The following is a 10,539-nucleotide window of genomic DNA, read 5'->3' as shown; positions in this document are numbered from 1 at the left end:
AGTGAGAATAAATTTCTCGACTATGGGGAATATAGCACAGTGGTCGATCCCACGCAAAAGATTGGTGCTTTCAAAGATTTTTTTTTAAAGGCAGAAGGGGTGGTAGACCATTGCAAAAGGTATTAATCTTTATTTTGCTTTGCCTTGATAATTTTGTAAAATAAACACGTTAGTTAAAAAGTAAGTAAAACTATTCTTTCGATAAAAGTACAGCATATATTTCTGTTAACAAAATTTCTTCGATAATTCTAATTATATTTTTGTATAACTCAAGTTATTTATTAGTAAGCGAGCATTTAGTTTACATTTAGCATTTAGCATACATAAAAAATTTCGAAATAAATTTAACCCTTCATTCAACCTGACACTCCTCTTCAGAGAGTTGAACAGCGAAAAACCCTAATCGAGTTATAATGTCGGACTTATAGTTGAACAAGTGGTTTTTCGACTAACCAAAAACGACTAAATTAACAGAAGAAGCTTCCTAATCACTAGTGATGAAATTATGAACTGTGTTGGAAATTATACGAATGTTCTTTCCAGTGGCCCAACTTGCGGGCATTCATTCTCAGTTCACATCCAAATAGCGCCTGCCGTTGATTGCTCATCCCTGACTCGAATGTCAATTGGGAACGCGCGATTTTTGACAGCTGTACTTGGTCACTTCTTCCTCTTGTCAGCATATATGTTGGAGCTTGGTTGGTTGTCGCTGTATACGCGTTTTCGCTCGATATTTTACGTAGAATTAATTCTACGCAGTACAACGAAACGCATCGAAAGTGGTCGTGTCACGAGATTTAGTTTGTCGCAAAAAAACCGTGAAGTGACGGATGTTTCGTAGGTTTTCTTGTGCTTTTCTTCCACACACTGTTCAGCAGCTGAGCCTGTGTGTGCGTGTGTGTGCGTTTGCAACCGTGTGCAATGGTGGCCGTGCAAACTTCTCGCAGGGAAAAAGAACGCTATTAAGAGTGTCGGTTTTTTCCGCACAAATACCACGCATCCGAATGACGATTTGCTCTATTCCGGTCTCGTGTAGTGTGTGAGAAGCAAATTTTCCCTAAAGCACAATCTTAATTTGTAACCCGATTTACCCCAACAAGACAGCCAGTGATCGATTTTGGCAAATACCGCATTGGTAAAGGAAAAGCGGCAGCGCCTCTGATACCTTGCGACGTTGTCAATGTGTATGATTCGCACACACTGGTTTCTAGTAGAGGCCGTTTCCAAGTGGTGGTGATTTGACAAGTGGCGACATTCGTATCCTGCACGCTCTCAATCCTAGCTTATCGTAAACGGGTACGCATTGGAACGATCGAAAGTTGCATTCGTTCGTACACAGGAAGATAACCATCGTTTGCTTAGGTGATTAGAACGGACAGAGAGTTGATAAAAGTGTATAGTTGCTGGTGTTGGTAGTATTATTATTTGTCCTCTTCTCGTTATGCCCGTTTCAATCTAATCATACGATGGATCCAGCAGTTTTGTTCCTGCGAGAGATGTGCGCTTTTAGTAGTGGTGAATTTTTGTCCGAAGACGAAGCAAATGTATTGTCGCGAAACGCGTGAATGTGTTTGAGAATTGTTCAAGAAATTCGCGTTTCGTTTTTTTCGCGAGAAGATTGGCTGACAGCATTTCTACATGGCGTGGAGTAACCAGGGTCGGTGGGTGGTTCCCACATTCATTGGTTGGTCAAGCAAATTTTAACCATACTCGGAAGCGGTTCGACCTTGTAGTTGGTACGGTGTGTAAAAGAAGAAAAGTGAGCTGTCACACTCGCCTCCCCCTAGCTTATCACGGAGGGTGCTTCACGGGGCTGTTGGGTAGACATTTAGACAGTGCAGTGGTGTGTGGTGTATGTTTCTGGTTTTCTTATACCATGTGGTCATTCATTCATGAGCCACACAATGTACTGAAATTGGTGAAATATATGCACGTAGCGTAAGAAGAAAAGGCATCCGATATCAGTCTCGCTCTCGGGCGTTTAGTAATGTTGTAATAGACGCAATGCGTGGTGTTAAAGACGTACACATAAGTGTTAAGTGATTCTAGCTTTTTCTTTGATTCTTCAATTTTCCCCCTATTATCAGATTACTGATTAGTTGTGCTACCTAGTTGTGTTCTCCCGTTTGTACTTCCGAAGTGAAAAAAAAACCATAAGTGCGCAATATTATTGGAATACAACAACATTCAATCCCGAGATTTTTGCATTCTTCATCACACGACCGTGAGACTCCGATTTGCCGAAGTGGCAATTTTCTATCTCGGAACAGATTGCTCCTCCGGTTGTTGCAAACATTGTCGATTGTTCTGGTTTCAAATCATTCCCGTGAGCAGAGCTCTAGTGTCGCACCAGAAGAAATAATCGAATAGAAAACGAAAATTAACTTCCTGCTGATCCTGTTGAAAGAACCAAACGCAGTGAAAACAGTTCGTTCTTGTATGAAGTCTCTCTCCGGTAGAGGTTGCGACTGGATTTGACATGGCCGGTGAGTGTATATTTTCAGGTGTGATTTATGTTACATAGGCAGGGATATTTAATGAGGCTGGAAGCGGTTAGCATCTTTAGAATTCCATCGAACATAGAACACCAAAATACATTTGCAATAGTGCCTCTTTGACCTTTGGCCCTTGTAACAACAAATGAATCCTAACCTCACTTTCAGGATTTCGATAGCTATGTTCCTACTGCATCGCTGTGTTAGTCATAACTGCGTTCGTTATTTCAGCTCACAATTCTTTGACGTTTGTGTAGCGCTCTTTGTAAGGAGGAGCAGATTTGTGAAAGAAATCTCACTCCATACACGACGTACATTATCGGAACCGTGCCGTACCTTACCAAGTGGTTTCATCATGAGGCAAAACGGTGGTGTAGCAGCCACATTAATGTTGCTATCACGAATAGACCGAAAGAGGCGTGTAGGTGAATAAGGGGCATTAGAAGAAGATGCTTGGACACTCTCAGTGTGTGTTAGTTTCTGCAAAATAAAAGGAATAAGAAAACGGATTCGCGCGCTGCGTTGTCAGTGTGTGCGTGATAAACGATGTGTTCTCGTGTACAATACACTTTTACTAACTGAGACCGTGACGTAGGACAGGGTTTGTCAACACGTGGTAGGTCGTGATGTTGATTAATGAGAGCAAAAAAAGCACCGGCAAAAGCGGTGCATATGAAATATTTACTAGTAAAATATTTATTATGTTGCTATTTTACAAATATTTCTTTTTATTATACGAATGATACTTCATAAAAATTTCGATTGTGATTATTAATAGTACTAATTTGGAAAATATAACTGTTTCGATATTTTATAATGAAATATGTTAGTTTTGCACAGCATATAACTTTTTATTATATAATATTAAACCGAATAAATAGGAAACGAGGATTAGTCACATTTTCGATTGCTATTTATGCTGCCATTCTAATTTACGTTTCCTGTTGTAAATGAACATCTTGCGGCTACAAATATTTAAGAAACCAATTTAATCTTTTTTCTAATTTTTTCATTGATAAATTAAGTTGAAACTGAATTATCAAAGTATTTACTCACATTAACAAAAAAAACTTTTGGCTGTTTAGAAAAAAAAATCTGAAAATATTGATTAAACCGAATTTGAACTTCCTTACATATAATTATTGTGCAAAAATAGTCTTTAAATATGTATCAGACAAAACGTTATATGTTTGTAATTTATTTTTTATTTGTTAAAAAATGTTTTTGTGTTTTATCAGCGCCACTACCAATACACCACTGACCGTCCCTAATGTACTGTATAAAAAGATATATAAAAATTGTTCTTAATCAAAAACTTTTTTCTAGAGGTATGTTCCGTAATGTTCGGTAAAGGTATTTTCCACGTCAATTAAAAAATATATATTTAGAGCTGACATTCACCAAATGTTTGACATGTAATAACATTGTTTACATGTAATAATAACATAAGTAAGAACATTTTTTGTGATGAGATGAGTTTTAGCATTGACTCACTTAAACTGGAATGAAATAAAAATACATGGGATAAGGTTGTTTCCAGATTTGAATGCCTGGTGATCAATACACATTGAAGCATACATACTATCCATACAATAGTTAAACATAATGGGCATCCTTGACCTTGCAGTATTGCATTCTAGGATAACGTAGATTCTTTTGGATTCTCTTTGGCTTTGGCAACAGTTCAATGTTGTGTCGTTTGCTCAATTAAGATACCAAAATCAGAAGTTGAGATATGATTTCTTGCTTAATGTGACATACATATGAACCTTCATTAGTTAATATGCATAGACAGGGACAGGTAGCATTAATCAGTATACAACATATTTAATTTATTTTTTCTTTCCTTGTTGGACTTCAAACTAGTAAAGATTGAAAAATTTTGCCTAAAAGAATCAAAGCATAAATGTGCAACAAAAACGTAAGAACCACAATCGGTGCTTCTCTTGGCGACGAACCATGAATTAGTATCCGCGGATAAGCAGAAAAATCGATACAAAATGCACAAAACCACAACGTCTATATGACGCACGGATAATACATCAATTAGGTTTTTTAGTACCCTTATGTGCTACTTAGGAGATGTGCCTAAGGGACAAACGGGCATGTCCAATAACACATTTGACATTAATTTTAAACGATGTATCTGTCTTAAAGGGAACTAATTTTTGTATAAGAGTGCACTTATCTACTGAATAATGAAAATCTATAGCTAGAGGTCCCGACAAGATCCATCCTTTTGTTGGATAAGCATTCACGTTGTGTCGGCCAGCTAGGTGACATTAATTTCCAATCGATGTCATCCCATTTTATCCATTATGCACACAGTAAATTGTCACCTTCCGTCGTAGGGAAGGAAGTGCCCTCGGTTCGAAGAAATAATTTAGTATGTTAGAAGGCTGAAGGATTCGATGAGAATAGAAACAGGAAATTCGGAAAATGTTTTTCGATTTCTTTAGTCACAAGTCATCCAGCTTGCGCCGTGATGTTGCTGTATGTAGAAAATACTGTGCTAGATTTGGGAGTGCTGTGCATATTCATAGGTATTTTTAGACCGAATCTCAACCGAAAGATAAGTAAATTTTGGTTACTCAGTGCTTTTCTTAATGGAAGCAGTCTAATCTCATGCCTACAGCCACAACACATTCTTCTTGGATGCCACTATATTTGCTGTTCGATTGTTTATGTTATACAAAAAGATATTTATACTATCCCCAATAATTTGATACAATGCGAATCAATAATGGAGACTTAAAAACTATGCTTGAACATCGTGGCATGTATGTGGCATCTGCCATTGGACATCACAGTTTAATGAGGAAATAGTAGTATAGTTCGAAATTAATCGTTTAAAAAGAGTCGTTCATATGAATCTTCAGTGAGGAGTCGTTCAAATCGGACCCTGACTCTCAAAGATTCATTAATACTCGTTGATTAATCACAAGGTCAAGGTCGAAAGCTAGCTGTACTTAGGTTATTTTTTCGTGTGTGTCAAAGTTTTTACTCCAAACGCTAAAAACATAAAAAAGGTAACTCAGGATTCTTTGGATATTCTTGAATCTTAGAGGTTTTATGAATCAGTATGGATTCATTGATCTATGGGAAGTCATAAATTCCAGAGCAAGAGTAGAAGTCATAGAAGCCATATTGGCGCAATATAGACAGGATCAAATGAATACACTACATTGAAACACGTCAAGAAATATGACAATCTGTAATTCATATCGGAATACTAACAACGGACTTTGTTAAGATATATATATATATATATATATATATATATATATATATATATATATATATATATATATATATATATATATATATATATATATATTGATTCGCACGCACAATAAGTTATAAAAATATTAATTTCACGTCCAACCGCACAGCTATCATCTCTTAATGCCGCCACTATTTAACAGTCATAAAAACTGGGCATGACAACGAGTATCTTGTTTGACAAGTTGTTAAAATATAGCAATTCCTTCTTTTATCGGCACAAAAATCTCAAGAGATCTAGGTCTGCTAATTCTGGCGTTTTTTGACTTTATTTACTCATAGCCAAATAGTCAAGTCCTGTATACGGAGGATAAGTCTTGATGGACAAATCCATTTTAACCCCAGAGGCCGCCACAATATAGTAAAAAAACCCTAATGATATTTGTTTATTTGAACCCAGTGCCATTATTACATTCTACCCTGCGGTTTACCGAAGTACACAGAAGAAGTGTGCATGTATGTACTCTTTATCTTCATCGGGATTCCTTCTGTTGGTATCAAATCTATTGCAAACTTCAATGAATTGATTTCTGAACCATATCAGTCGTGACAATTTGATGGCGACAACAAAATCAGACTCAAATAGCTTTCAAAAATGTGGCCTTAGGGTTTTAAGGTGTTACAATCAATCGTTTTAATTGCTCAGACATATGATTACATTACAGATAACATCTAAAAAAAATCAAAATATGCATGTGCCTATGATTGCCAAAAAAAAAAACAGATAAAAATCTGATTAAAAAATACAAAGGAAAATTATTGTTTGCGCTCAAATCTTCTGTGATGAAAAAATCTAGTCTATAGAGCAGGATTTTACAATGTTAATTATATCTTAAACTAAGCAATTATTTTGCTCTTAGCTCGTATACAAAAATGATTAACTATAACACGTGTTATCTTTCATCCCACACACTCGGACACACTTTAGGTAATGGCGAAACATCGTGGTGCTTTTCACAGATAAAGGGTGCCCTGGATGATGATGTTACCGAAGCCGACATCATTTCCTGCGTCGAGTTTAATCATGATGGTGAACTTTTGGCCACCGGTGACAAAGGCGGAAGGGTTGTTATATTTCAGGTAAGAATATTCTCTTGCAAATGAATCGCTATTACTTTACAACGTGAAAAGCAGTTAAAAATACATGCTTGCAATAATTTTTAGTTCAGTTGGTGCACTCCTGTTTAGTCATGTTCTCGCGACGGTACGATAATGTTCTCACATTGGTCCATCGACGCACATGAATCAGGATTCGAAAGTACTCCAGCTTGGCGACCGGTTGCAAACTGTTTTTTGCCCTGCTTGATTTATGCTAGCGTTACTCTTTAACTTGGTACAATTTTACGTAATAAACAAGCTGACATGATGCCGAACCGGTCATGCTTCCATAATTGTAGTGAGTTCAGTGTTTTGATAGAAGCTTTGCGTGATATTTGCCCTCAGGGTACTCAGCGGTTGGACATTTAACCTAGATTATGCAATACATACGTATCAGCGTTTTTTGCGTCCTTTGGGGTTGTAAAATATTCAAAAATTTCTATTCAAAAATCATTTCTACTGTTTTCATTGTTACGTGGTATATGAGCTGAAATGTGTGCAATTAGTTTTCATTATTAAATTATGTCTTGAGCAATCGAAAATTTAACAAAGTTTGGTCAGGCTAGACACGTTTAATATTTGTTTGCTTTCTGTTTCTCCTCTCCAGAGGGACCCGTCTTCGAAGGCATCCACACCGCGGCGCGGTGAATACAACGTGTATTCCACCTTTCAATCGCACGAGCCAGAGTTCGATTACTTAAAGTCGCTCGAGATCGAGGAGAAGATCAATAAAATAAGATGGCTGAAACGAAAGAATCAGTCACATTTTCTGCTTTCGACCAACGACAAAACGATCAAGTTGTGGAAGGTGTCCGAGCGCGATAAGCGTGTGGAGGGCTACAACACGCGGGAGGACAATGGTAGCATTCGCGATCCTTCCTCGATCAATACGCTGCGGGTTCCATCGATCAAACCGATGGATCTGATGGTGGAAGCGTCGCCGCGTCGTATTTTTGCGAACGCGCATACCTACCACATAAACTCGATCTCGGTGAACTCAGATCAGGAAACATACCTATCGGCAGATGATCTGCGGATTAACCTGTGGCATCTAGAAATTACCGACCAGAGTTTCAACATTGTTGACATTAAGCCGGCTAATATGGAGGAACTGACAGAAGTGATCACCGCGGCCGAGTTCCATCCGACAGAATGCAACGTGTTCGTTTACTCGAGCAGCAAGGGTACAATTAGGTTATGTGATATGCGCTCTTCGGCGTTATGCGACCGGCATGCAAAGCTGTTCGAGGAGCCGGAAGATGTGGATATAACAAATAAAAGTTTTTTCCGCGAAATCATCAGTTCGATTAGCGATGTAAAGTTGAGCAATTCCGGGCGCTACATGATATCGCGGGACTATCTGAGTATTAAGGTGTGGGATTTGCACATGGAAACGAGACCTATTGAAACGTATCCGGTAAGTGGTGTAAACCGGGAATCGATGGGATACCCATAGCAGCGATTGTTGTGGGACTGTTTGGCGCCGATTTCTTCCAATTTCATACGTTATCCATTTTTTGCAGGTTCATGAATACCTCCGTACGAAGCTGTGCTCACTGTACGAGAACGATTGTATCTTCGACAAGTTCGAATGTTGCTGGAACGGAAACGATTCTGCAATTATGACCGGCAGTTACAACAACTTCTTCCGCATTTTTGACCGAAACACGAGTAAGGACGTAACGTTGGAAGCGTCCCGCGACATTATCAAACCGAAGACAGTGTTGAAACCGCGCAAAGTCTGCACCGGTGGCAAGCGGAAAAAGGACGAAATCAGCGTTGATTGTTTGGCCTTCAACAAGCGGATTCTCCACACTGCTTGGCATCCGCTCGAAAACATCATCGCCGTGGCCGCAACCAATAATTTATTCATATTTCAGGATAAGTTTTAGCCAATAGTAATAGTAGTAGTGAGGATAATTAAATATTATTCTAATTGTAATGATTATTATTATTATTATTGATAGAGTTTCCTGGGCAAAGGCAGAGCAAAAGAACTGTAGGGGAAATGGGGTTATGTGAAAGGGATGAGTAAGACGGCAATATTTTGGCATACTCTGTAAAGCGGTTGGGAAATGCGAACGAATTGATAGAGATAGTGTTTTCGGAACATGAAAATTTACACGTTTGTTTCGCGGGACACGGTGGAAGGGGAGCTGATGAAGGAAGAAAACAATCAAATGGTTTGCAGAAAACCGTCTTTGTTGTAGTTTGTCGGATAATTGGGCATAGTGGGTGGTAAATCTTTCACCGAAAGAGCGTGTAAAGCGTAAGTGGTGGCCACATAAGAGGTAGCTAGGATAGACGATGTACGGTGATCCGGATGCATTGCACTGCATGTTATTTAAGCACATGAAGTTGAAACAGCTTTACATTTCATATTCTACGCCGAAAAGACAAACAAGTCGGTTGATTTAGTCCCTTCAATTCAAGTGGAATTAATCGTGTGATGAATAATCGGATCTTTCATTTTTGTTTTGCATTTTTGTTTGATGTTCAGTAACAACTGTTTTGATTTGCCAAAACGCCTACCCCTAGGCCTAGTAGTCCCAGGAAACGCATGAACAAGATCAATCCGATCGTTATTTCCGCCCCAACAATAGAATCAGGAGCTGTTCGCTTGAAAGACGGCACTATACAAAAGAACAATAACTACTAAAACGCCATGCCTGTGTTTGAGTGAGCGGGAATTTCGTGTGAATATGCCGAAGGATAAGTGCGTGAGAATGAGTGTACGCGATGTATTTTGAGTGCGATGTTGTGTTGAGATCGGAAAGAGTGTGGATGAACTATGCGTGCTTGGAATATGATGTGAGTGTGAAAAATAAGAGTACATCGTTAATTCTAGATTCTAGTGAAATAAACCAGTTAGGCCGGTGTTTTGGGTAAAGGATTCTAGAAACGGAATGAAAACAGTGTAAAAAAAAAAAAACGAATCCCCCGTGGTGTGCGTGACGGATGTCCGGTTACAGCCGGGACGACAAGCAACTGGAATAATTTTGCACATAGTGAAGAGGAGGGTATCAGGAAGAAAATGTCAATCTTGAGGAGGAGACCTAACAGGATATTCGAAATCAATCCTAATTTGATTATTTTCGAAATTATTGATTGATGGATTTTTGTGAAACGTTGCCTATCATCATCATTTCGAGCCATTATATCATTAGAGAGAGAGTTACAAAACCTTAAGAATTACGGACATAATATGCATGAAGCTTCACGAAAATCGTTCTCACAACGTGCACCGGACACATCGGACAAAAAGTAATCAACGCATCAAAAGGTTTAATTAAGAAAAGGCTAAGTAAAATATCAGCATACTTCGCAGCTCAATAATGGTTAAAAACAACAGTACCTTTTCTGTGTTGATTTAGCATAATGCGAGTGTATGTATGTATATGTATTGAGGGTAACGCGCGCGTATTGAAACAAAATTCGAAAATCTGCTTTCAATTTTCACTCATTTTCATTTGCGAAAAGCAATATGGTTTTTGTAAAATTATGCAAAGAGAGGTGTTGTGTGACTGAAATCACCTCTCTCATAAACATTTTACTCCCACACAGTCTCGGCTATTCCAATTGCACTTTTTGCAGCCAACTACAGAGAGATTATGAACGAACATCATTGGCCGTAGTAAGTACGGTTGATGTTGCCAGTTCGATA

General features: G+C 38.4%; 1 protein-coding gene across 1 annotated transcript; it reads left to right on the top strand.

Moving 5' to 3' along the window:
• The first annotated feature begins 2,411 nt into the window (after nt 1–2,411).
• Nucleotides 2,412–8,817, top strand: LOC128709628 (protein phosphatase PP2A 55 kDa regulatory subunit). Its single transcript, XM_053804633.1, has 4 exons — nt 2,412–2,486; nt 6,706–6,857; nt 7,483–8,292; nt 8,399–8,817. The coding sequence occupies exons 1-4, from the start codon at nt 2,480–2,482 to the stop codon at nt 8,765–8,767; spliced, it is 1,338 nt and encodes a 445-aa protein (XP_053660608.1). The 5' UTR covers nt 2,412–2,479; the 3' UTR covers nt 8,768–8,817.
• The last annotated feature ends 1,722 nt before the right edge of the window (nt 8,818–10,539 follow it).

The sequence above is a fragment of the Anopheles marshallii genome, chromosome 2 (genome assembly GCF_943734725.1).
Source record: "Anopheles marshallii chromosome 2, idAnoMarsDA_429_01, whole genome shotgun sequence".
Taxonomy (NCBI): domain Eukaryota; kingdom Metazoa; phylum Arthropoda; class Insecta; order Diptera; family Culicidae; genus Anopheles; species Anopheles marshallii.
The sequence above is the reverse complement of the archived record's forward strand: the minus strand, read 5'-3'. Positions and strand labels throughout refer to the sequence as shown.

Coding starts and splice junctions, on each gene's coding strand:
- LOC128709628 (XM_053804633.1), top strand. Junction 6,858..7,482: donor GAAGGGTTGTTATATTTCAG/GTAAGAATATTC, acceptor TCTCCTCTCCAG/AGGGACCCGTCTTCGAAGGC. Junction 8,293..8,398: donor GACCTATTGAAACGTATCCG/GTAAGTGGTGTA, acceptor CATTTTTTGCAG/GTTCATGAATACCTCCGTAC.